Source organism: Daphnia pulex, chromosome 4 (genome assembly GCF_021134715.1).
Source record: "Daphnia pulex isolate KAP4 chromosome 4, ASM2113471v1".
Taxonomy (NCBI): domain Eukaryota; kingdom Metazoa; phylum Arthropoda; class Branchiopoda; order Diplostraca; family Daphniidae; genus Daphnia; species Daphnia pulex.
The window spans coordinates 3642886-3669160 of NC_060020.1; the positions used below are offsets into that span (position 1 = coordinate 3642886).

The 26275-nt window shown below is 44.8% G+C and overlaps 3 protein-coding genes and 1 long non-coding RNA gene across 8 annotated transcripts; 1 reads left to right on the top strand and 3 right to left on the bottom strand.

Moving 5' to 3' along the window:
• The first annotated feature begins 928 nt into the window (after positions 1–928).
• LOC124192224 lies at positions 929–1426 on the top strand. The gene is made up of 3 exons (XR_006873619.1): positions 929–1087; positions 1153–1292; positions 1372–1426. It is a non-coding gene; the product is annotated as an uncharacterized LOC124192224 (long non-coding RNA).
• A 2409-nt stretch (positions 1427–3835) lies between these two features.
• On the bottom strand, positions 3836–7512 carry LOC124192255. Of its 4 annotated transcripts, none has more exons than XM_046585473.1 (6): positions 6690–7512; positions 6466–6578; positions 5912–6408; positions 5642–5804; positions 5359–5553; positions 3836–5277 (listed from the first exon to the last, which is right to left on the bottom strand). In XM_046585473.1, the coding sequence occupies exon 6, from the start codon at positions 5195–5197 to the stop codon at positions 4289–4291; it is 909 nt and encodes a 302-aa protein (XP_046441429.1). In that variant the 5' UTR covers positions 5198–5277; positions 5359–5553; positions 5642–5804; positions 5912–6408; positions 6466–6578; positions 6690–7512; the 3' UTR covers positions 3836–4288. The 4 variants fall into 4 exon arrangements, with proteins under 4 accessions (XP_046441429.1, XP_046441427.1, XP_046441428.1 ...); XM_046585471.1 differs by having other exon boundaries at positions 6466–6583; XM_046585472.1 differs by having other exon boundaries at positions 6466–6630.
• Positions 7513–7678: 166 nt separating this feature from the next.
• LOC124192257 (transmembrane protein 256 homolog) lies at positions 7679–8774 on the bottom strand. The gene is made up of 4 exons (XM_046585474.1): positions 8553–8774; positions 8290–8467; positions 8097–8218; positions 7679–7965 (listed from the first exon to the last, which is right to left on the bottom strand). The coding sequence occupies exons 1-4, from the start codon at positions 8628–8630 to the stop codon at positions 7822–7824; spliced, it is 522 nt and encodes a 173-aa protein (XP_046441430.1). The 5' UTR covers positions 8631–8774; the 3' UTR covers positions 7679–7821.
• A 382-nt stretch (positions 8775–9156) lies between these two features.
• LOC124192248 (lysine-specific demethylase 3B-like) lies at positions 9157–26118 on the bottom strand. 2 transcript variants are annotated; one of them, XM_046585455.1, is made up of 19 exons: positions 25879–26118; positions 24194–24328; positions 23752–24111; positions 22596–22850; positions 22401–22485; positions 22234–22301; positions 22029–22137; positions 16624–17851; positions 14006–16413; positions 13177–13874; positions 12908–13095; positions 12452–12836; positions 12109–12357; positions 11242–12042; positions 10931–11170; positions 10566–10860; positions 10332–10471; positions 10075–10251; positions 9157–10007 (listed from the first exon to the last, which is right to left on the bottom strand). In XM_046585455.1, the coding sequence occupies exons 1-19, from the start codon at positions 26116–26118 to the stop codon at positions 9744–9746; spliced, it is 8325 nt and encodes a 2774-aa protein (XP_046441411.1). In that variant the 3' UTR covers positions 9157–9743. The 2 variants fall into 2 exon arrangements, with proteins under 2 accessions (XP_046441411.1, XP_046441412.1); XM_046585456.1 differs by lacking the exons at positions 22029–22137; positions 22234–22301; positions 22401–22485; ... (2 more) ...; positions 24194–24328; positions 25879–26118 and adding an exon at positions 21698–21808.
• Between the last annotated feature and the right edge of the window lie 157 nt (positions 26119–26275).

The window sequence follows — 26275 nt, forward strand, 5'->3', positions numbered from 1 at the left end:
TTAAAGCTTTCAGAAACTGGCTCCACCCTTGTAATCGAATGTAATTTCTAAAAACCGGGACTACGGTTCGCTTTGAAAAAAGCAAAATTTTGATTCGGTGAAGTAGACACGAAAAACTAAACAAAAAAACAAAAAGAAGAATCCGGAAATCCGTGGTTTCCAACCTGCCCCCCACCCCCCGTCTTTTTGCACCCGCTCTCCCTCCTTCGCTTTTGCAAGGAATTTTGATACAACAATTTTTTGGTGAACTCTTTTCAATCCTGGTGTTTGGCTTGCCTGTTTTTTTTTCCTTTTTGTAAAGACGTTCTTTTTGTATAACCGTTTATGTTTTTTGTAATTCGTGGAGATTTTTTCGGGAAATTAGGTCATCCCGCCTCTTTTTTTCTACCAAAATTAAATAAAAATTTTTCAAAAAGCAAAACAAAACAAATGAATGTTTGATTGTTATTTGAGTGCTGTTCTTGTTTCTCTTTTAAAAAACCCTGAAATTTAATGGACAAATTTTTACCCGTTCAAAGAAAGAAAAAGATTGATCTCGACGCTTGTTCATCGAAAACTTTCTTTTGTGCGTAACTCAGTACGTAAGCAGCTTGTAAAATGTAAAAAATTGAAAAAATATGAGCTTGAAAATGCTTTCAGAGCATTAAGGTTGCTCAAATTATTGGAGTTCTATTGTCGCGTAGTGGAGTTCTACTGTCGGGTATTTTTAATAATATTTTTTAATGGAGTTCTTATGTCTTTGGACTTCTACTGTCGTTGGAGTTCTACTGTCGCATACAAAGAAAATTTTTTTTTATTGTTATTTAAAATATTACACCGACAATAGAACCCCAATATTTTATTAAAAATACCCGACAATAGTACTCCAGTGCCCGACAGTAGAATTCCACTACGCGACAATAGAACTCCAATAATTTGAGCTGTGACTGTGCAACCAACTTAGGATTCAAAACTCATTACTAGATGTCGCTAGTGTCGCCCTTGTTGTTCTTATCGTGAATCGAGGCAAAATAGGCGAAGCAATTGGTTGCTAATTTCTACTTATATTCCTGTGATTTCATACACCAAATTGAACTTCGTAACCCATGTAGGATTATCTTCACCTAATTTCCTTATTTTTATACTGTACCAACTCATTTCTTCATATTTTAGATGCATACTGTCAGTCATTCCAACAAGTTGACTTAGCGCTATTCAGTCACTTTCCATTCAATAGACCCATCATGCTGTCAATAGCCTAAAACTAATGTTTGAAGCTCACATTTAGTGAAATACAAATCTTCCGAGTTAAGGTATTTTCCCATTACTTGTACCAGACCATTACAATTCAGATTTTCATGTAACATAGGTATTCTTGTTCATGAATTGTAGGATCTTTTCTGAATCTCCAAATTTTGGTGGTGTACACTGCAACACCATGTTTGTTGTTTTACTTTGGTTTAGAAGGCAACCCAGCTAAGAAATAGGTAGAGTTTTATTTTTTATAGGTAAATTTGTGTCAATTTGTAAATAATGTAGAGAATTTCCTTGTCCCATTCCCACATAGTGTTTCAGAGACGTGAAGAGTGTGAAGTGAATAACCTGCCATGTGTATGTACGTGTACCAGATGTGCTTGATGAAACATGAAAGTGAAATGCCTTACTAAATTCATCACCCGTATGATAAGGTAAGCATCAATACCACCTATCACCACACTACGGCAATACTTCATGTTCATGACACTTTCTTTAGCATCAGGAAATTTATCTCAACATATGGAGTAATGCTGTTGGTTGCTATGGATTCCATTTTTACAGTTTTTCATCATGGACATTTCAGTTTGCTTCTTAGAAAAGGTAAAGATTGATATGCTTTATTCATTTTTATATTTTCATTAATGTAAAACATTTTTTTTTACAGAGCACGCAGTTTCTTTATGGAATCGTGTGGTCCTGGCACGGAGAGTCTTGTGCCAATGCTGACCTTTGTCCATGACGGAAGAGGGACTTCCACCAACGTCCATCCTTATCTTCGCGACGCACGCTCATCTAGCTTCACTGCTTCTAATCACAATTTGTTTTACTTCACTGGCGACTTGGCGAGTTTCTGGACCACTTCATGATCGCTTCCGTCCGCTGTGCAGTCACTCACCACGGGATTATGCCCAGGTACCCAACAATTGACTTATTTTCGTAGGTTATCTACCAATAATGTAGTTGCTTTAGTCTCTGTCTCTGTAATAGTTTCCAAAATCAGGCCCTTTTACGCGCAAACGAAGTTTTACTTGGACGTTTCTTTTTTCTAACGCTAGATGGCTTTTTGATAATTTGCAGCTGTCAAAACAGTCAGTTTCAGTTACTTTGAACATCTCTTTAAACATTTATTGGCAGTTATTTTGTTGAAATATTTAGTGATAACTGACGATTACTATTCCAGCAACAAAGCTCACTTGTTAAATTTTCGATAATTGCTTTTTTTTTTCTACTTCCGGTTTTCACATTTCAGTCAGTAGTTCAGTAAATATTCATTCGACGTAAAAAAGAACCACATATTCGTGATCCTCGTCAAATTTGTGGTAAAGTTCATGTTATCTTTTTTACGTACGCGTACTTCCGGTTTCGAAAATTTTCCTGAACTATAGTTCAGGAAAATTCTCGATTTTGGCCAAATTTTGGATTTCATCTAAATCACACCTAATCGACCCCAAATTTCATGGGGATCACGAAAATGTGGTTTAATTTGATGACAGCTCAATGGTTGAGGCGCTGTTGTTACTTCCGGTATACTTCCGGAAAATTTTCAAAAAACTAGCAAGTGAGCTTTATTCTGTTTACAGTTCTCAATATTGCAAGCTTGATTTTACGTTCAAGAAATTGCATCTTTAAATCTTTGAGCTTAAAAACCTGACTATTGTTTCTATCTGTATTATGTAACTTTTATTGGCATGTCACTAATTAAGAATTGTTTTCTCTTTATTCAGGTAATGCAGAGGAGACGTGGAGAAGATGGACACCAAAACGTCGCCAGTATCTCCAAAATGTCAGCGCGGATCATCATTTGTTGTTGGTAATATGTTTTCGTTTGTGTTTGTTAACCCGTTGGCTGCCACGCCTTTGTTCTCCCTTAGCTCCTTAGCACGGGCCGCGCTGTTCGGTCTCGTGGTTTACATGCCGCGGGGTCGGACAGTCGCACCAGCCCAAGATTCGCCGCAAGGCGCCTGTTAGGCAGTGCACCATAGGGACTTCCCCCTTGTCGATACGGTGATGGATTCTAGAGGCGTGCATTCCATCTTCTCCTGTCACCGTGTCAGCCCGGACTTGTCAGCAATGGCAAGTCCCACCTTGGTCATGGATCCTTCAGACATGGCGCGTAGAGTAGTAGAAGAACAACCTACGGGTTGTATGGCGTGGCAGCCAACGGGTTAACTTAAGTGTATGTATGTATGTATTTATGTATGTGTGATTGTAAAATGTGGTGGAATTGTGGGTGGAGGTGGGACAATAAAACAATTCCTTTAAAGTTTTTGTTTGCTATGTCTTTTATAATGTTTAACACTCGTACATTTCATATAACTTTGAAGTTTTACATAAATTTATGTGCCTGATCAACTTCAGACTCTGCCAATAAACTTTTATGACGAACCGAACGATCTGCCATGAGCATCTTTGTTACGCCAATTAAGTTGCAGATACAGAGTTTTTAACTTGCATAACTTACCCTGAAAACGAAATTCGTCCAAGCAATAGAGTGTCCGAATGCAAACACCTCCGACATAAGAAGTAAGAAAGATCCAACAAAGATTAGAACACGTCGAAATGTCAAAGATTTGAAGGTGTTTAAAATTCGTACAAGATGTTTACCATTAAATAATGTATTTGCTCATTTAAGTGATCAACATAATTCCAAGTGACTAGTTACTATTTTGACATAGCCGAGAAATCTGAACAAATTGAAACAAAACATAAATTTCGGCTCTAGAATTTAAGAACCTCCCTGTAGTAAACTGGAGAAGCATAAGTTGTGACGTAATATCCAGGTGCCTTAGTGGTGTAGTAAGTCAGGCAGTAGAATACTTCGGATCTTCGGTGTAGCAGGTCAGATCAGCGTAAGTAATGGTATAATAAAAAGGTCCCTTGGTAGAGTGGTACTTGAGAGCTTCAGTGTAGCAGCTGAGAGCAGCGTGAGTTGTGTAATATGCAGCCTCTTTGGTGTAGTACTTAGGGACTTCGGTGTAGTACCTAGGTGTAGCGTAAGTTGTAGCGTAAGTTGTAGTGTAGTAAACTTGAGCCTCAGTGCAGTGTTTCTGCTCTACGTAGTACGAAGGAACAGCCGCTGTGTAGTAATTCTGGGTAGAGAAGTATTTCCGGTGTAGCATTTGACCGCTTTAGTGGCGTAATAAGCTGGAGCATCGGTATAGTAGCTGGGAACGGAGTAGTACTTAAAGAGTCTCGGTGTAAGAGGATGGGCAGCATACGAAGTGGTGTAGTACTCCGCTGCCTTGGTGGTGTAGTACTCCGCTGCCTTGGTGGTGTAGTACTCCGCTGCCTTGGTGGTGTAGTACTCCGCTGCCTTGGTGGTGTAGTACTCCGCTGCCTTGGTGGTGTAGTACTCCGCTGCCTTGGTGGTGTAGTACTCCGCTGCCTTGGTGGTGTAGTACTCCGCTGCCTTGGTGGTGTAGTACTCCGCTGCCTTGGTGGTGTAGTACTCCGCTGCCTTGGTGGTGTAGTACTCCGCTGCCTTGGTGGTGTAGTACTCCGCTGCCTTGGTGGTGTAGTACTCCGCTGCCTTGGTGGTGTAGTACTCCGCTGCCTTGGTGGTGTAGTACTCCGCTGCCTTGGTGGTGTAGTACTCCGCTGCCTTGGTGGTGTAGTACTCCGCTGCCTTGGTGGTGTAGTACTCCGCTGCCTTGGTGGTGTAGTACTCCGCTGCCTTGGTGGTGTAGTACTCCGCTGCCTTGGTGGTGTAGCTCGGGGCAGAGTAGTTCTTGTGGGCTTCGGTGTAATAAGCTGGGGCAGTATACTTGGTGTTGTAGTTGGGAGCTTCGGTGGTGTAGTGCTTAGGCGCTTTGATGATGTAAGTCGAGGCAGTGTAATCTGTCGCGAAACTCTTGAGCCTTGCTGGTGTAGTACTTAGGGGACTCGGCGTAGTAAGTAGAGTTTGCGTATGTTGACTTCGTTGTGTAGTAGGGCAGCAGCGTCGCGGTTTAGTATCCAACATTCTCAGAAGATATCGGTACACCTGCAGTCGGCCCAGTCATTAATGACACGACACCCAACAGCACTACGACCCATAGTTAACTGAACAGAAAATAATTCGAACATGGATATTCAATAACTGACATAGTAACAAATAAAGAAAAAAGTGTGTAAAAATAATACTTCGGGGATTCGGTGTAGTAGCTGTGGTGTAATTATCTGGACTCTTGGTGGTGTAATTACCAATTGTTAAGCATGGTTAATCTGTGCAGTAAGACAGCGGCGTTGCGGTTTGGTACCGGCCATGCGCATGAGACATCGGTAAACCAGTCGCCATCCCAGCCATCAACGACACAATAACCAAAACGGCACAGTTTACTAGAAAATATTCAATAATAACGGGTATGTGAACAACTAGAAAAAAAAAGTTGAAATTGATACACAAGTCATTGAACAGAATATTTACCTGTGATTGCCAACTGATAAGATGAAGAAGGCAGCTGGTGACAAATAGTGCGATACAGTTGTTGCCATGTTAGACGTTCACTCTACGGATTTCTATCGCCTTTTCTCTCTCCTTTGGTCGACATCGATGACAACACCCAACAGCAACACAACGCCATAGTTAACTATACAATAAACGAGTTGAAAATTAATTTTTGAATACAACTGGTCACTTCAACGACTAAAACAAGATAGAATTGATTCTAGACTCGAATTAAAAATAAATATGTACCCATAATTACTAGCAATACGATGAAGACGGCAGTTGGTGAAATGACAAATGATGCGCCTACAGTTGTTGCCGTGGCGGAGATGCTCACTCGACTAACTTTCCTTTGCCTTTTCTCTCTCCATTTATACGACTTTTTCTCACCCTTACCTCTCAACTCGAGCCTTGCGGATATTGTACCTACTTAATAATGGTGTAAATCGTCCCGTTCGCACCCAACCTCTACCCCGTCGCATGACACGTTTTACGAAATGATCTCCGTGACCTTCGAGCATGAAGAAAATGCAAACTGGCCTTTCCTTCTTTAGGTTGACGTTGCTGGGGATGGGTCTACAAAAACCAAAATCAAAATGAATACCAAATGGTTTTGTAACACCTCCCTTTCTTACTCAACCTCCACACCACCGCATTGACAGTTTTACGTAATGATTTCCGTGACCTTCGATTGTGAAATGCAAACTGGCGTTTTCTTCTGCAGGTGGACGTTACTGGGGATGGGTCTACAACAATATCAAAATTAATAACCAAATCCTTATGGCTTTAAACTCACTTTTTACCAATTGACATTTTCTTCTTCCATCATTTGACTCGTTTCTTCGGTGAATGAATGAATCTTACATTTCGAACCGTTCGAAGGACTTTTTTTGAAAATATTCCTCTGCAACCATATCTAAGCTTCAAACACATTACAATAATACTGCGCCACTGCTTATTGTCAACAACTATCAATAGATCGAGTTGCTATTAGCAACACGAATGAAGTTTTAAGTTTTTTATTTACCAGGTTTTCTTCATCTTGCGTGGTGCCGTGGTCGATCTGGGCGTCGTGACGTCAACGTGCCACCTACCTCCTACCTACCAACTGGTCGTCTAGGTTTTGTCAATTACTTTTATAAAATATAAGGTAGGTGAAGCTCCAAGTTTCAAAATCAGCAGTTGACGGAAACGAGACATTGAATAACGAATATAACAACATTACTCGTTTACATTTTTACAAGTGCACATCCCAGTTTAAAGATCAGGAGTTGGTGGACACGACAAACTAAATAACGCATGTGTAACATTTCAACAATATGCTCATGTTGTAGTTGTAATGTACCTTTACGTAAAATAAGCGTTAGCGTCGCAGTTTTTGGATGATGGTGAAAAATAGGAAGACAAAAAAAAAGGTTAATTAATCAACATGCATTAAGATAGTGAAAGCCGATGAGAAGAGAAGAACATTTGAATTTCTTCTTTTGGTTCAACCATACTGCTCTTGAACAAAAAGAGTAATAAATTAAATGTAAAAGTGCAGTAAATTTCTATGATTTTTGCACGACATGGTTCACTCCGTGTTCAAAACGTGTTATAATACTAGTTCTTAAAAAAATGAAATCTCGATTTAAAGTTTCTTAAACAGGAAACTAAAAGAGTCGGTTGTCTACCACTGACACACTCATTGATGAAGGCCACAAATAATAATTGATCCGCATTTAATTCAGACAATTCAAAATCACGTTTCGATCACCTTCCATTCTAAATCTTGTTACCTCATAGTCAATAGCAAAATGTTTTGACAAGAATGTAATAAAATAGTGTTTTTTAAAAAATTATGTGCATTTTTTCACTTAACCTTGTGAATTCAGGAACCCCTGTTAAACTCCGCAAACGTAAATTAAATAAAATTACTTGCGGTCACTGTTTCCAATTTTTTTTTACACTTGCTATTATCCCTAGTTGACAGAAGAATCCATCAAATAAATCCTGAAACCCTGAAATGCTGAAAAATTAAATGGCAATATAAAGTTATAACCAAAACAGTCTTACAACAGTTTTTAAAATGTAAAAATACCACCCAACCACATCTATTTAAAAATTTGTTTTTGTGTGGCATCACTATATAATGATAGAAGTTATAATGTAATGCATTATTACAGAGCCATAGAAAGCCAACCAAAAATAAGTAAGAACCCTCCGTATGGCGTGTACTTGCGAATCCAGCGTTCTTCAGTTAAGGCATAGTAGTAGCATGTGCCAGAAAAAATCAAGGTTCCTAGAATCAGGAGGGTACCAGTCTTGTGAAGCGAAAAAAGAAAAATAATTGGTGTGCTCAATTCAGTTACTTTTCCAAGAATATGAAAAACTTAACAAGATTATTTAACAAATAAATCTAATATCTTATTAAGAGAAAAAAACATATTATTACCAGTTGAGGTCTGCGGCAAAGTGGAACACCCAATAAAGCAATTGAATGTAGAAAATGATACTTGTTGGCAGTTTCGAAGACCTGCTTGAATTCATTGGTGACATCTTCCTTTTTCAAAAAAGCTATAAAAAACAGAGGATAATAATTGAAGTTGAAACATTGTACAACTTAAACTAAATGGAAGTCTTTATACCGTGTGCACCATATGCTCCCAATATTACTGCAGCTGCTCCTGAAAGACCAGCGAGTCTCAAAACAGGATGCCCGACTCTAGCCATTTTCTGCATTTCGTTAACTGCCAAATCAGCCTTTGATTTCGCCTGAAGAACAAGTTCCTGCTCGATTTTAGCAACTGGGTTACTGGTTGAAGCCTGCGAGAAGTTAAACAGAGAAAAGGGCTTGAAATCTTCCGTAATCGAAATTGTAGGATCTTTTTAAAATGTTGCCAAATATTACCGAACTACTGGAAAATATTCCAATCGCACTTTGAACGTAGGAGCCTACGAATTTCTTGGTAGCTTCAACAGCATCCATTTCATAACAACAACTGGTTAGCTATCTTGGACTGCGTTGTCAAATCGCAGAAATCGATCGAACAAACTCACCGAGGAATCGACGAGTACGACAAGCGAGCGATAAGGATTGCCGGACTTGTACGATGTCCGTATGGGCCGATTACGAATAGTCGGTAAAAAAAAAAAAATGGGACGTTAACCGGGTGGATCGCAATAGAATGCCCATTTATCTGTCAAAAAAGAACAAAAGCAATTTGCAACCTGTAAATCTTGAATAATAAAAAAGGGGTTGTTACAATCAGATTGTGATGGATGGCATATTTCTCTGACCCGCTTTTTACCCGATGGCTCGTGGGTCAGAAAACGATGACCCAAAACCCTTAGGAAAAAAAAAAAATTAAAACAAGAAAGCACCAGATTAACAAAATACCCGGCCCAGATCCCTAGTCATTCCGACAGTCCGACATATTTTGTATTTAGAAAGATTTGAACATGAAGACTGCGTCAAGTATCAAAAAAATGTGAATAATGGGGAACAATATCAATTCCATGTTCTTAAGCGATATTGTATTGTAATTACAAAACCAACAAGCCTGATCCATCCGCACGGGTTTTACAAACATGAATGACACATCCGTCTAAAACAATTCAGAAAAGTCGAGAAAAACACAGGTTCATAGAGAACACAGACCAAGATACAATCAAAACTGTCCACTTCGAGACCAAAGTATGTATAAATATCTACAATATTTACAACTGCCACGTTGAATTTTGGTGGGATCGAACTGGACAAAAAGAACAGGACGGGAAACGTTTTCCAATGTTGTTGAATTACATGTACCAAAAAAAAGGAGAGAAAAAGTCGATAAAGAAAAAGAAAAATCAAAAAGATAAGATATAGAAACACGTCCCACCGAACTTGAGATCAATGCTATTCTATTTCATTCTCCCAAGGCACACATACCTTCAACGTAACAAGATTGCACACTGTGCAGCCCATATCCCGTGTTAAGATCTCTTCCGATAGTTAGCCTCACTTTAATAACGGCTGTAAAATAGTAATAGCAGCCTATTTTTCTCTCCTTTCAAATCAATAAACTACATTGAATTTGGGCACGATGACAGTTTGGGACTAATTGTTCGAATCAGTGCCGGTGGCAAAGGATTCATAGATTTTCAAAAGCTCCGCGAATGTTACGTTCTTAGCGTGGGCTAGCGCCGCTATAGAATCCTTCATCGCGTGGTAGATGATGTTTTTAATCTGAAGCTTATCCTCGTGATTGGTATGGGAATCAGAGAGGTGACGGAACTCCTGGGTCAGCTGGAAACAGTGAGCCACCGTCTCGGGAGAGACGAAATCCTCCGCCACTTTAATACAACTGTGAAGGTTTCGCACCTAAAAGTAATCGACATAAGAATTAATGTTGTGTACGATAACACAATTCATTTCTCGGCATTCGTACCTGATGAGGCGCTCCCGCGGGGATGAAAACAGCGTCGCCCAAACACTGAAGAATAGCGTAGCCAGCCACTCCGTATTCCTTATACAATCGTTTTCTAAGTTCTCCGTCGAGGTACCAGCTCTGGTCGTGAATAGGATCGTGATGAGGCTCGAGCCGTTCTCCTCGTTCCAGAGCAACCTACGACACACAAAACAACGAAAATTGAATAAGAAACTGCCGTAATTCAGATTCAACTTTTTTCCCTTCGAAAAAAATACCTTGTTCAAGAAATCCCGAATGCGGTCTGCATCTCTGGCTTGATAAATGTGCCACAGGGCGCCGGGTATTTCCCCACCGGTTTCAACTCTCGTTCGAGTAAGGAAATCGCATCCCGACTCTTCGACTGCCTTAAAAGCCTCTGCAATGACAAGCAATGACAAGAGGAATGATGAAATGGTTTTTTCTCTTTTTTCAAAAGGAAAGAATGTAGGAGAGGATTTCAAAACCATTACCCTTGATATGCTCTTCGCTGTTGGCTTCCTTGGGTAATCCAACATAGACCATGACGTTGGCCGCGTCCGAGACGTCAAGGTGAAGATTGGTCGTCCCTTTGGAGCAGAGTAAAGCCGAGCCGTAAGCATTGTACATTTTGGGGCCGAGATCTGGCCGCACGAAGCATTCGGGCAATCGGCCAGCCAAATTCAAACGTCCGTTGCGATGGGTGTATTCGGCCAGTGGGAGGGCTTTCATCAAGTCACTGAATCGAGTTGGCAACAACTCGGCGAAATCATCACCAGGAGGCCAATCCTGCATATACGAAAAGGCAAATTAGCGATCAATAATCACACACTTTCTCTTCCCATGAATTAATAAGTACCTTTAATTTAAGGAGCATCGGTTGACCCTTCTCGTCTTTGAGTCTCTTTGTGAGACGCTCGAAACCTTCCCAAAACTTCCTCATGGGTTGATTGGGGACAGTGTTGCCTGTCATACAGTTAATGAGGTCGTTCTTGATGTCCCCAAAGTCTCTGAGAAAGGAATCCGGATGCCAGATGGATTGATCCATAAGCTGGGTCACTCCAGAAACTACGACAGGCTGCCCTCGTTTCCAAGAGTCCTATTATTATATAACGATTGAGAGATTAGCACTTGGAAACGAAGAGAAAAAACGGAACCCATCAAACCCACCTGGAAGAGTTTGTAATTGTTGGGATTTCCGGGGTCATGCAATCTGAGCAACTTCCCCGTACAGAGCCACGAATGTGGGATGTCTGGATAAGCTTTCAATGATTCCGAAAGAACCATGATGCGAGGTGGAAGCATTCCACGACTCAGTACCGTCTTGAATGCGTCTCCACGACGCTTAAAGTGCACTAATTCAACGTCAACTGCAACCTCTTCAGGCTCCCCATTAGAGTCTTTGCCTGGAGCGGCAGCAACGGCGGCAGTGGAAGCGTTGGGCGAAGACCCAGCGGCAGCATTTACGGAGGCGGAAGCCTCGGGACTGGGTTCACGATCGACTCCTCGTTCAATGACGCAAGAAATGACATCTTCAAGCGTTTCCATGCGTTGCCGTTTAGCGACAGGGCCCGTGTTTTGTTCAGAATTCTTGCCAGAGCTGGTCTTGGGTGCCGGGCGGATGAGCAGTTCTCTAAGCGTTGAAAAGTGTTCACCACCTTCCTCTTCGTCGCTGGGCAAATCGGATTCACCATCGGACCCAATTGCAGTTGCTGCTCCATCAACAGCCTCACCTTTTACAGCAGCACCACCGTACCCGTTCTTTGACTTGCCCGGCTTCTTTTCTTTGGTTAAAGCCACGTCAGCCAACACATTCAACAGTGACGAACCGGTTTGGTTGCCCCCATTCTTTGAGTCCGACTGAGCTGGATTTCCATTGACAGGTTTCACAGATTCAGAATCGACGCCACCTTTACCATCGGCGTCACCGTTTGACATTCCGTCGGTTTTAGAAGATCCGGCGTTCAAACTCTGCAAGGAAATTAATGAAAAATTAGTATGAAAGAACCTCACCATGAAAGACAATGACGGACAAACCTTGCAAATGCCATTGGATCCGTTGTTGACAGAGCCGTTTGACTCGGTGGTTTCGACAGATTTCTTGCCTTCGGGGCAATCACAAAACTCGGCTATATTCCACTGCTTCCGGTAGGAATGCACCAGTCGTTCCATACACTCTAGAGCCTTGCCAGCTATGATTTGGGTTGGCATCAACTTGTCTGGGTCGTGCCCCGATCGACTGGTACAAAACAACCACCCGTGAAGATCACGCTCTTTATCCTTTTCCTGGGGAAATGATGAAAGATTGTTTGGAATTTTGGCATCCTCATTGATATAAAGCAAGACTAGGAGAGAGAAAACAAGTAAAAATATCCCCTACCTCTTTTTCGTCATCCTTGTTGCCACTTCCGCTTCCATTGGATGGGGATTTGGCAGCCTTTCGCGTTTTGTAGCAATCGATGCACACTACATAGCCGCATTTTCCGCACGCCCAGTGGAAATTGAAGAGAGTCGTCTCACATACGTCGCACATTTCACGCACTCCCTGGACAACTCGTTTCCAGGCTATTTGTTGTTGAACTGTGTCACCATCCTCCGCCTCAGCTGCCAGCGCCTCGGCCTTTGCTTCTTTTTCCGTTTGAACCATCCAGCAAAACTGGTCGCCAACGTGGGTGAGGAGGAAGAGCGACATGTCAACATCCAACTCTTGGACAGACTTTTCCGGCTGAGGCAGCCATAGTCTCAAGTCATCTTCAGATGCATCCCTAGAAAAATAAGCCAAAGACATTGATTTATCGGAACGATTTGAAAAACAAAAGAAGAAAGAAAAACATACTTTAACGGATCGGAAAAGCCAGCGATGGCCAACTGGCCCGACTTGGTGTATCGTAGCCGCCGGAAAGCGTAGAAGCGGCAAAAGATGTTGGCATTGCTTTGCTGTTCGTTCCTGCGTCGTTGATGAGGAGTGAGACGGCATTCGCGGCACTTGGCCAAACGGGGCGCGACTTCCCAACAGGGAGCATCCTGTGAACGAACGAAAAAGAAATGCGAGATATGACGATAGTTATCATATCAAGACGGATGGACGGATGTAGTACGACTTACCTGAAGAAAACTTTCGCCGCTCTTTTTCAGCACGGGAACGGGGGGTTTGTTAAAAGGATTGCCCGACCCTGGCTTGGCGTTGGGCCCAGACGGCGATGAATTTCCTGGGGCGGCGGCGGCGCCGCCACCAGTCGATCCTGAAACTCCTCCTCCTGCCCGGCCTTTGCGGACTGGTTGGCCCTCTTTGCTGCTGCTGCTGCTATCACTGTTCCTCTGCCGTCCAGCCAAAGAGCCGCGACCGGCACCACCGGCACCAGACTTGCCGCAACTCTCCTTGAGTGCAGCCACGGCTCCGCCCTTTTTCGTGCGACCTCCTCCGCCGTTATTAACGTCGTTTTCCGATTCCGAGGCCTCCCCCTCTGAACTGCTACCTCCTGTCGATGAGGCTGGAGTGGCAGATACGGTGGCGGCCGCAGCGGCAGCCGCCGCCGCTGCTGCAACCGTTTTGGCTCGCTTATCTTTGGTAGCCGCAGCAGTTGCTCGTGGCTTCCGTTTGCCTGCTGCGGCTCCTCCTCTCAATCCCAGAGACTCGCTCTCATCTGTTGCGTTTTGCGGCGAACCGTAACCGTTGATCTCGCTCTTGACGGAAGCAGTTGCTTTCCGGGCCATTTTCATCGGGCCTGGGCTACTGCGGTCCATTGGCTCCGGTTTTATATCAACGCTGTTGAAAGTTGGTTTCACAACAACCTCGTCACCACCTAAGCATTATAAAAAAAACAAGTAAAATCATTTTATCAGTTGATGTTGTTTTTTTACGACACATACCAAAAACAAAAGAATAAAAAAAGATAACAAATCCCACACGCGACAGATAATAAAAAAAACATACCCGTGTGTCGTTGGATCCAAGCCTTCTTTAACTTGTGCACTGCTGGTTTGGCGCCGCTGCTACTGCTGCTGGACGTGGCATTACTACTACTTCCGGGGTTACTCCACGTGCTGTTATTGGATTGTGTTGTCGGAATTGGCTCTTGTTTGACTTTGACTTCTTCCTGTTTGACGACGACGACGACAGGTGCTGCAACCACTGGAGGGGATCGGCTTACGGCAGTGACTCGATCTTGTTCCACAGGTGGCGGGGTAACTTCAACACCGGGCTCGCTCTTTATAACCAATGGGCGACTGGAAATTTCCACCGGCCGATCGATTGGATTACAAGTTACAGGTACGGAAGACATCAGGAGGGGTGGTGTATCTGATGGATGGCGCGGAGTTGCCAAGCCCATTGAAAACCCACTGGCCGGATTACTGGGTGGTTTCACTTGAGCCGTGGCACTCGTAGAGTATCCAGCGTCAACTAATGCAGCCACGCTCATCAATGGCGCTACAGGGAAACCAACTGGCCCAAGATTGGGGTAAGCCGGCATGGAAATCTGCTGCGGAGGTTGTGCCTGCTGCTGCTGCTGATGATGGTGGTGTTGTTGCTGTTGTTGTTGCTGCTGCTGCTGTGGTTCCGGCCGTGTCTTCTTCGATTGGGCTTCACCAGTCGATAGGCGGGCAGAGGAAATCAGCGGAATTGGAGAGTCCTCTCTATAAGTTCCCAAATCGAGTGGTTGTTGCTGAGGCATGGGCGGTCCAGGGCCTGGACCACCTCGATTGCTTGCGCCAGTGTTTAATAGAGGTTGCGGGGGAGGAAGTTGATGAGCCAGTGGTGAAAAGGCGTTGTGCGGGTAAATCCGGACATCTCTTTCACGTTCTCGCATCTCTCTCTCACGATCTCGGTCCGTATTCCGGGCAGTGTGCGCCGGGGGAGGTGCCGATTCCGGTTGACTCGATTTGCTTGGAGTTATGAGTGAAAGAGGAATCGTTTGGTCTGGCCGGCACTGAACTGATGTTCCACTAGAGATTCCAGCCGATCCGACCACTTGGACTCCAGCAAGTCCTTGCCGACCATAAAGAGCTGCTGCACTTCCAGAGCCCATGTTCTGCTGCTGCTGAAGCGGTGACGGGCTGGTCTTCTTTTGATTGGCAGATGGAGAGGTGCAAGGTGCAGGTGCCGTTTGAGGAGCTGGGCTATACCTCATAGCTGGATAGGGAGGAACGTGAGCAGCCGCCGCAGCTGCTGCTGCCGCCGCTGCTGGAGACCGAGAAGGTGAAACGGAGGGTGGAGGCATGTAACTATTAGACGGGCCACTTCGAACAGCGCTGGTTGGATTTGGGCTGTACGGGTGTTGCGACGAGCCAGGACCCGGGCCAGCATAGTGAATGGGATAGGCGGAAGCAGCGGATGTTGGAGGCGTCATTTGCGGGTGCGGACTTCGACTGGTGCGGATATTAGGGTTGCTGCTATTGTTGCCTCCTCCGCTGTTGTTGCCGCCGCTATTGTTACTCCCAGGGACGAGTCGTGGCGTCTGCTCGTATGGTTTGTACGACAAGGTGGGCGGACGCTGGTCACGAGCTTCTAAACGTTGTTGTTGCTGTTGTTGCAATTCAAACGACCGTTGCAGCTGCTCACGATGGTCAGGGCGAATGGAATCACGGTCGATTCGTTCACTTGGGCCAACAATGACGCCACCACCACCACCGCCGCTGGCTTTTGAGTAATCAGCCGCCGAGAGATGATGCTGTTGTTGTTGCATCTGCTGTTGTTCTGACTTTCTCGGCAGAGGTTGTTGCTGTTGTTGTTGCTGATGTTGCTGCATCTGATTATTCGACGGACTAGGGGCCGTTTGATATCCCTGGACAGAGAAACTCAAATCAGCCCGAGGGAGTGCAGGATAAGGATTATTGGACGGTGGTCCACTGGAACCACTCTGTTGCTGGCCGCCACGAGCGAGCCGCTCGCGGTGATCGCGATCGATAGCCAAATTGTAGGCAGCCATGTATCGATCCCGATTGTCCTTGTCTTTGTCGCGCTCCTGACTGTTGATATGACTGGGTGGGGCTTGACTGCTGCTGCCTCCTCCTCCTCCGCTCATAGTCATTACTAACTGCTGCTGCTGTTGTTGTTGTTGTGACGTCTGACCTTTGACTGGCATAGTCGGTGGATTCCACGAAGCAGACGAAGGAACGCCTCCTCCGGATCCAGCCGCCGCCGCCGCCGATTTCAATTCGCCGATTTGTCTGTGGTAGCGCATTAATGACTCTTCGAAATGTTGATCAACAGCTTGTTTGTGCCGCTCTCGCTCCATTCGTTCCTTGTCCATCCTCTCACGCTCACGTTCTCTTTCACGTTGCTGCTGCTGTTGCTGTTGTTGCTCCTTGGCCTCCAGTTCTCTGCGCTCCCGTTCACGTTCCCTGTGAAACCAAATGGACACATTATCAGCATAGCTATACACGAATGCCATTCTCATTTGACCCTATGCTATCTTATCACGACAGCCGACATTTTATCTGCATAGATAATAATAATACGTGCCCCAGTGGAACATTTAATCGATAGGCACGGCCCAAACGACTCTAACAACCCCGCCTAAAAATAACGAAATTATTGTTTTTTTTTCTTACCTGGCCGCACGTTCCTGTCTTTCGCGTTCCCGTTCGTGAGCCATATATAATTCCTCGTGAGAAGGCTGTCCAGCAGCTGCCGCCTGGGCTGCTGCCGCCTGGGCTTGATTGTTGATGAGGTTGTGATGATGCATTTTCCAATACATCTCGGCGGCTGCGACTGAATGATGCGGTAAGCCTGAGAAACTGGCCATGCCTGGCGGTAGGCCGAACGGCAAGGTACTTGGATGAGGTATGCCAGCTGGCAAATAATGTCCGTACATGGTTCCAGGCGGTCCCACACTGGCCCCTCCACCAGAAGCCTGCGAGTAGGTCGGCTCTGGGGTTCTCTTGACAGCGGACATGGCCGTGGATCTGGCCGCAGCCGCAGACGATGGTGACGAGGCTGGCGATCTCTTTTGAGCTCCTTGTCCGCTGCCACCGCCACGACTGAGATTACTGACCCCACCACCGCCCGTTTCTCGGTCGCGTTGCTCACGCTGTTCCTCCTCGAACCGCTCCCGCTCACGTTCGCGCTCCATGGCGGAAGCTGGCGTATGGACGGCGGCGGCGGCAGCGGCGGCTGCAGCTGCTGCCGCAGCAGCAGCAGCGGTGTGGCTATTGGAAGCAGCCGAGATTACTGAATTGTAAGGCCTGTCGACATGCTGCTGCTGGCTAGGCGGAGGAACTGCGGCTCCAGGAGCTCCTGTCCGTGGTGGCACAGGGAAAATCACCAGTCCTCCACCACTACCACCAACACCACCACCACCACCACCGGCTAATCCGCCCGGATAAGACACGCTGGCGTCTTTGTTGAGGATGTTCTTGTCGCGGAGCCGCCCTCCTCTGTCGCTCTCCGTGACGGACACAACGGATGGTGGCGCCGAAGTCGCCACGCTGGCGCTGGCGGACGACGACGATAACAGTTCACTACTGCAAACGGCACTAACTGCACCGCTAATCGTCGTTTCACACAACGGTTTCGTTGCTGCTGCTGCTGCACTGACGACAGGGATTATCTCCACCGATGACGTCTTGACAGGGGGTAATCCAACAGATTCACAACTATTCGACACTGGGGGAGTGGCCTCCTCGGCTTCCGGTTTCGATTTGACCGATGGACCGCCTACTACTAGAGTATCGTCGTCTGATTCCAAGGCGCAGTTCGCCTTGCGTTTCCGTTCTCGGTAACTGTTACTGCTGTTGCTACTGTTGTTGACCTTGGACGGGCTGCTCCGGATCACCTTGCCTGAATGTTTCCAAACAACACACAGAAATAATAAGAAAAAAGAAAATCAGTCACCCAATTCAACCAAAAAGACACAAACGCAATTTTATGGTCTAATAAAAACAACACAATCCTAGTAACAAAAAGAAAAATGGACGCCCTCTTTGCAGGTCAATAACCTTCTAGCGACGCTTTCTCTTCATCATTTCAGTCAATGTTCAAGACCGGGCCAATGATCCACAAGCCGCAAACAACACAAACTATCTCACGAAAGAAAAAAAAAGAGTCGAGGGAAAAAAAAAGAAAAAAAAAAGTCCCGACATAGATTTTTCCACACACGCTCGCACGCTTACTGGTCGGGAGAGAGAGTTTAGAGGGGGCTTGCTGCAAAGCTAAAAGAGAAAGATGTTTAGCAAGCGAGCTGGAGCACGGAAATAGCCAGCCACGCACACTAGTACTATACCACCAGGTTGGCGGATGGAAAAAGTCTCAACACAATAATTTAACAACAAATAACTGTCTACAAGGAAAAAGAATGATTATGAATTCATTCCAGGTCATCCACTGTTTTATTCAAAGGTGTCTAGCCAGCAGCAGCAGCAGACCAAACTGGGGAAGAAGAAGAAAATAAAAAGAACTGTTGTCTCGGTCGCAAAGAAGAAAAAGGAGAGAGACACCTGGCTTACTTCTGGAAATTGAGCTAGAGGGCGTTTGGATTGGCCTCTTGGCAACTAGTGAGACGTCGTCGAATCGACCAACGATTTGGCGGAATGCTTTTTGGCTGATGACCTTCCGACCGTCAGAAGAAACAAAAAAGAGGGAGAAGATATACCCCTGTAGAGAGACAATCAGATAATAATCATCCACCCAAAATAGCCTGAAAGAATCTTCTCTCTCTTCTTTGCTATGTAATCAATAATGGCGGCGGGCAACAACAAGTTGTAGCAGCACATACACACACAGAGCAGCAGCAGCAGCCAAAAAGAATAGAAAACAAGAAGTGGGAGGAGGGAATAAATAGTGAAAAAACCGGAACGATGGATGAAGAGAGAAAGAAAGAAAATGTGCTGACTTGAGGGCAGAAGAGATCTATTGTTCCAGGAAAATAAAAAAAGAAAGAAAAGAAGTTTTAGATTCTCTCTCCGTCATGCCACCCTACACCCGTCTTGCATTATTGATCGCCCTTCTCTCTCCCATTTTAGGGAAGATACGTTTCCCCCCACTTTTCATCCATCTCCTCGCCTCTTCCCACCATTCGGCTGAACACGAAACGGCTGACAAAAACAAGGGTGATGGCCAAGATGGCGCAGAGAAACGAAACGAAGGGCCCGCGGGCCGGTCACGACGACGACGACACGAGATAGATACTACCTTGTATGGAATTGTGTGTGTGTGTTTCCGTATTTGACCCTTTTGCCAAAAAGAAGAAGAAGAGACTCTGCACAAATGATTGTCGTTTGAGGCCATCGGGATTTTTGGCTCAACGCACACACAAAACCCCGTTAGATTGATGGGGGTGGATATTTTTGACCTCTATTCGACCTTGCCGACTAGAAAAACCCCCAACCACACAAACTTTTAGACGTTTTTTCTGTTTTCTTAACGCCCCTCCGTGGGTCCATTTCGCCTCAGGAGTCTCATAACGAAATGGGTCACACAACTTAACACACACACAAAGGGCCCGGTCAAGGAACACATAATGGAAATAAAATAGAAAGACATGACCGAATGTCTTATGGCCAATAAATGGGGATAATTCGGTTCTGCAACAACGGATGTGTGTGTGTGTCCCCCCACGTTGCCAAATGGATGAAGGTCACCCAATATATATAGTTCGCCTTTCTCTATCCTCCCAACTAAATCAAAAAGTTGCAATTCTGCCACCCTCTTGTTTCAACTTGATTCCCGAAAAATAATGATTTAAAAAAATTAAAAAAAAAAACGGCTCGAGTGAGGAGTGGCGGACATGATAACCGGTTCTTTTTCTTTATCCCGACGACTGTTCCAAAGTTCACCTTGACCAGGCAATCAAAAAAGAACTTTTTGTAAGAGGAGTATAACGGGAGAGAGAGAGAAAATATTAAAAAAGTTCTTCTTTTTTCACAAGAAGACAAGAACCTGCGGACATGTTTCCCCCCCCCCTCTTCTTCTACTCAACCGAAATGCAAGAAGGAACTATCCGGCCCTCAAGGTATAAGGGAGGTATACTCTTTTGTCCCTTTCACCAAGTTGGTGTGGTGAATTACTGACAAAAAGAAAAAGAAACGGGAGAAAAACCCTCTGACGATCAAGATGCGTACGCCATCTGTTACATCCGGGCAACGTGTGTGTGTGTGTTTCAGGATCAAATTTAATTGACTACATCATCTTATATATATAAATGGAGAAATGGCGACTGACAAAGTTGGCAGCCACGCGGCCACGCCGGTAGCTCCCTCACACACACACACACACTAAACGGAATATACATGAACACACACACTGCAGCGAAATAAAGAAAAAAGAAAAGCTTTTTTCTTTTCCCAATACCGGAATTGCCACCACTGCACCACTGGTAGTAGGGACCAACAACTTGACATTCACTCGGGGGGGAATGTTTGCTCGTCTTGATGAAACAGCACAAACGTTTTCGGGTTTAAAAATTTTTGCAATCGAGTTAATCCGTAATGTCCTCTTGGCACTGTCACACACGAAAAACAACTACACTGTCGGGCAGAATGTGGTGGAAAAAACGAGAGAGAGAATTGGTGAACGTAGATGAGCACACACACAACATACACACACACGAGACGGCAATCACAGCTTGGTCTCCGCCATCTTGGCGCGACTGAACTGAACTGAACTACCCAGCTGGGGAAATGTGTGTGTGTGTGAGAGGGGGGGAGTCGGGTGGTGGTGGTGGGGGGGAGAGAATGCCAAGTCAGCCGAGGCTTTTTGGCCAACAACCAATCAGCAGTCGCGGCAAAGCCCCGTGACGTCAGGAGGCCCCCCCTCCCTTTTCTTTCTTTCTTTCTTTCTCTTTTTATTTGGCTCAGCCACGACATCGTTTTTTCCAATGGCGAAAAAATTCCACCCAAAAAAGAAAAAATACCAGTTTTCTTATTATTCGTTTTATTGCCTTTTTCTCTACTTTTTCTGGGCTAAAGAGGAGGAGGCCCTAATGACACAAGAAAAGTTTAGTTTTCTTGTTGTCATTATTCGTGATGGCGAAGAAGAGGAAAATGGCGGATAGATGGAGAAATCAAGGCCAACAACACACCAAACCAAAAAAAAAGAGTCGGTGGTGGTGGTGGCAGGTGTGCATACGGGGTCTGCGCAGCCCCCCGAAACGGGAGAGAAAGAGAGAGAGAAAAAAAAACGACGGGACGTGAACGAGATGATAAGATTGCCTCATTCCGTTCGACGCCAGCGGGTCCAAATGCCATCCCAAAAGAGAGGGGCTGATGAATACCAAGAGAATGAAAGAAAACCCTTTTTTCTTTCTTTTCGTTCGGATCAAATAAAAAGAAACTAGCGCGGAACCTATAACTACTTCTTCTTTCTTCTTTCTTTTTACCAGTTGGTTTGTTTTTTTAAAAGAATAAAAAATAAAGGGGTCGTTAAACTTGAATATGTACACCGGCCATACAATCGAGAGAGAGATAGAGCACACACACACACACACTCGTTTCTATGACAACAACACGGCGGCCGAGTCACCACCGGGAGCAATGACTCACGTTGCCCGCCAGGTGGAGAAAGTTTTCCTTCATTTTCAAAATAAAATAGATACAATAGCTTCTTTTCTTTCTTTTCCGATTGGCAAAAAAGGGATAAACTAAATTTTTCTTTTTTTTTGTTTCAGCGAAATATTACGAAAAGACTCACCGTCATGCTCGGCCCACAACAACCCAACACCACACAACAACCAACTTGTCTGTAGCGAGTCCGGTCGACTATTGAAGCCAAGTCGGTTTGGCGGCACCAGACTCCTCCCCCGGCCTCAAAATGAACAACACAAAACTTGTGTGTTGTTGTTGTTGTGTGCCAGTTTCTCAAAAAACCACCCAAAAAAATAAACAACAACCAGAAAACCCTGAGGGAGACGGTCGAATTATACAGGTCTGCCTATAATATCCAATTCTATCTGTCTTGTCTGTCTATCTATATCCCGCATTCATGTACGTACGACCTTTGACTTGGTTTCTATTGAACTTACTTTTTGGTGTGCTGTCGTTCCGGTCTCCAGACGGACGTACTGCTGTCACACGTTTCGTTGCTGGATGTGCTGGAAGACTGACCAACGATGAATGCACCACTTTCCCCGCCTAGAAATAACAAGAATTTTTAGTATTGGCGAATCGAAATAAGTAGAGCACCGGGGTGAACAACTCGTCATAATAAATAAAAACAAAAAATGTTACCTGAGACGAAGCCCTGGATCGTCTGGATGTGATGCCTACTGTTTCGCCCCTCAAGATGGATTCGACCACTGCAAAACAAAAGCGAATACAATCCCCACGAGTTTTGATCAAACGATCTTGTGCATTTGGAGTAGACAAAAAAGTAATAGCAAATAAAATGTCAAGACCTCCTTCGCCCAGCAATTTGATTTGAAGCAGTCGAGGATCCTCGTAGTGTTCCTCAAGTACCGTGTCGTCTGTCAAGGTCAGTTCCTGGTGACGTCAAAGATGCGCATTCGCCAGCCAAATAAAAAGAATAGAAAAATAGAAGATGGAAATAGTTGGGAGAAATGAACGTGACGGTGCGTGAATTGATGACATACCCCCGACTCTTCGTCGAGACCGACAATGACGGCCGTGTACCACTGGGTGGCTCCTTCAGACCGGTACACCTGACAACGGTAGCCGACAACGACTGAAGGTGTAGTGACCAGAATCCGCTGGCCGGCTTGGAGCTCCGCCCACTTCCGCACGGCTTCTCTCACTGCCTCCGAGGAAGATGTCGGATGCGATCGATTCTGATGCTCGGCGGCGGCGACGACGGCGGCAGGGCTCGACCAACCAAACGACTCCCAATCCTACACGAATTTAAAAAAAAAAATGTGATTAATTTAAGAGACAGAACCGGATTCCCAGCTTCTTCTTCTCCGTCTTCCAAAACTTCATTAAAAATGAAATCACACCCAAATAGGGAAAGAAAACATTTACAAAGAATTCCTTTCTGTCTGTCTCTCTGTTGTCGACATTAATGCAACCCGAGTTCAAACTAGTTTGCATCTCTACATCATTTATCTTGTCTCTCTCTTATTTCTTCACGTAGCGGGGAGAAACGAAACCAAATCAGGCCACTGTGATTATCAAAGACTGGAACTATTGATAAGGTGCGAATCAATCATTCTCTCTGATAACAACTCGGAGCAGTTGGCGCATTTCTCTCCGACGCTTCTCAAACGCAAAACACACTTTTTTTTTTGAATTGACGTAACGGTGTGAAGCCAATTTCGGCTCAAGGTCAATGCATACAAACGTCCTAAAATGCCAATATGTGTGTAGTAGTGGAAAATATATATATGGAAATGATGCAACGCCCCCGGAAAAAAGAAAAGAAAGGTTTTACATTTCAAGAAAATGTTTTCTTCTTCTTATTATTCTTTTCGTTTAAATAAAACAAAAAGAAAAAAATCCACCCAGACACAACTGACAGCACCTTGGGAGAGGAGGAGGAAGAAGAGTATCCAATTTTTCTTTTTGGCCACAAAACTTTGATATTCATAGCCTCCTTTGCGGGAGGGCGCGGGAGAAAAATAGAGCGGGGGTAGAGAGACAGTCACGTGCGCTGCTGGATGGGAAGTGAAAATAAGAGACAGACACACACACAGAAGAGAGCCTGAGCTATTTTTATGTTAGCCGGGGTCAACGAGCAAGTCGGCCAACGGATCGCGAGTTGTATACATGTACACACTATTTTGTGTGTGTTACCTGGAAAGGTTGCAGACGAGATGACGGGAGGAAGGAACGCTGCTGGTCCAACAGGAATTCGACGGCCACTAATGACAACAGCGCAGCTGATGCTTTTTTACTATTACTACCACAACCACTCAAAGAGTTGTTTTTCGTCTTTCGATCGGGATCGGCGGCGCACTGGTTGTTTCGTTTCTCACTGTCGTTTACAGGGGTGGCACTATGTTCACTGCTGCTGCCACCAGTTGTCGTCCTAGCAACGGCACTCGGATGCGACGATCCCGATTCGACGATCGTTGGCTCTTCTTCGTCGCCCGGACAAGAGGATCCCGGTAATTGAAACACCACACGACTGCGATTCACCAAACTGCTGAACGCCTTTTATTTTTCAGTGTAAAAAGGAGAGAAATTAATTCACAAGTCATATTGGCGAATTGAGCTTCTAATACAAGAAACATACCAATGCCGGACTAAGTTGTTGCGTCCCCGCCCACCAAAGGTCGTGCTCGACGAGGAAGACGTGAAATACTCCCGTTTGGTGGATATGGGTCCATTCACGCTGATCCCAGCTTTGGTCGTCGTATTCCAAAAGTAACTGCATAGCAAAGAAAATAAAATCGATAAATACAAAAAAAATGGGCCTGTCAATAGCAGCAGATGTGTGACGTCACACGGAAAAAGTTCAACAACAAAAACAACAACAACAATCTGAAAAAAGAAAATAAAATAGAGGCAAGAAGAAGACGAAGGGGTGGAGTTTTTCTCCTTTTTTTTTATTATTATTATATTTTCAATGCGACGCAGGAGAGTGCAACGGCCGGGATTCTTTTGTTTGTTGTGTGGCGTGTGTGTGAGCTAGTGGGGACGGGAGCGAAAAGCCAGTCAAGTGCTTCTCTTTTTCGTTCGTTCGTTCTTTTCTTTCTCAACCGAGAGAGAGACGCCCAGGGCATTGAAAATCAATAACTCGGGATCTCCTTTACTCACAAACGCTCCTGCAGCACACGGCGTACACACAGCAGAGGGCCGGATTCAACGCCGGAATGCTCGTCGACACGTTGGTTCAAAAAACTGGTGGATGGGAAAATTGGCCGAGTACAAAATCTGGCACAGTTGAGGATCGATATTATTTTTCGCCTTTCACCAAGTTGACCTGTAGAGTCACGAAGACGAGCAGCAGCAGCCTACCCCTTTTGTTTCAGAGGGTATTGAATCTAATCCCGTTTCCCGAGTGATATGATGAATCCCGGTGCTGCTGGCCACGTTTTTTCAGCCAGGAGGTCAACGTCCTCCTTTTTTTCTTTCTCTTTCCTTAATCTTCTTTTTTAGAAAGTTTCTCTCTTTTTTACCCTATCCTTGTTTCTCTCTGCTTTCATCAAACCCCTCTCTCACCCACCAGCATTCGCTGCATTATTATTCAACGTCTTTCCTTCTTGCTTCCCAAAAGGACCGTTGGAACCTGTCCAAACGGCTAAAAGACAAATAAATCATTCCCTCCTTTATTTCTTTTTTTTTAAAAGAAAAGAGAAGAAAATAAAAACCTTTTCGTACTGTATGTTTTATGGTAGTTGAAAGAAAGAAAAATTTTAAGACGTAGGGGGAGGTCTGATCAATCTGATGGCGACCCTTCAAAACAACACCCAACTTTTTTTAAAAAATAAAAAGAATCTGCAACTTTATCCGGCCTAAAAAAGTCTATGGGTATCATCACATAGGGACGACACGAAATTCTATTCACGTCGACGTTGTTAAAGAAGCATTAGAAATGCACACAATCCCCTTGTTTCGTGGATGCGGAAGCACTCAAATGAGTCGGGGGATAGGCTGGCGGAATTGTTTATCACCTAAAGTTACGACCAAGATTATATACCTACACACATGCACAGGTTTCGATAAATTCAACCCCTATACTAGGAAATTGCACTAATCAAAATTGGTTTTTCATCAAATTAAATTTTTTTTTCTGGTGTGTGTGTTAACTCTATCAACAAGTAATTGAGTTTTCTCCACTAAATATATTATGCAGAGTAGTAGTAGAGCTCGAGCTAGTTTTATTTCTCCCCCAATGGGAATTTGGAAATATCGCCTGGGGAATTTGTTTAAAGAAGAAAGAAAAAGAAAGAAAAGTTATTTCGGAACAAATCATACCTGCAGGTCGTGTTGGTCGATGTTGTGGTGTGTGGCGGCACGAATCACGCCCGCCCGCCAGGCCCAGCGAGCTGGTTCGTTCGGAGGTGTTGTACGTTGTTGTTGTTGTTGTTGTTGGTGGATCGCACTTTTGATTGGTGATGAAGATTGGCCCCCACCACCACCACCATTGATCGAATGGGACGAAACGCACAAGAACCTCTTGCCGACGATATCCTTACGACAACGGTTTTGCGCCATCGAACGACGACGTATGGCATCGCATTCACGACGAGAAACGACGCACCAGCAACGTCGTCCAACCAGTCAGTGGGAATATTCGTGTGTGTAGTGTGTGTGTCTACGTGAGTCGACGAGAGGGTTTCAGGGTTAACGTTCGTACAAAAAGGTCACACAG

What these genes read in the sequence shown, in the direction of transcription:
- LOC124192255 (XM_046585473.1), bottom strand. Translation starts at nt 5,197, where the DNA reads ATGTTGGATACTAAACCGCGACGCTGCTGCCCTACTACACAACGAAGT.
- LOC124192257 (XM_046585474.1), bottom strand. Translation starts at nt 8,630, where the DNA reads ATGGATGCTGTTGAAGCTACCAAGAAATTCGTAGGCTCCTACGTTCAA. An exon ending in GAATATTTTCCAGTAGTTCG is followed by an intron (nt 8,468 to 8,552) that starts GTAATATTTGGC and finishes AACTTCTCGCAG; the next exon opens with GCTTCAACCAGTAACCCAGT. An exon ending in TTTGCCGCAGACCTCAACTG is followed by an intron (nt 7,966 to 8,096) that starts GTAATAATATGT and finishes TCGCTTCACAAG; the next exon opens with ACTGGTACCCTCCTGATTCT.
- LOC124192248 (XM_046585455.1), bottom strand. Translation starts at nt 26,118, where the DNA reads ATGGCGCAAAACCGTTGTCGTAAGGATATCGTCGGCAAGAGGTTCTTG. An exon ending in GATCCAGGGCTTCGTCTCAG is followed by an intron (nt 22,138 to 22,233) that starts GTAACATTTTTT and finishes TGTTATTTCTAG; the next exon opens with GCGGGGAAAGTGGTGCATTC. An exon ending in GAACGACAGCACACCAAAAA is followed by an intron (nt 17,852 to 22,028) that starts GTAAGTTCAATA and finishes GGAAACATTCAG; the next exon opens with GCAAGGTGATCCGGAGCAGC.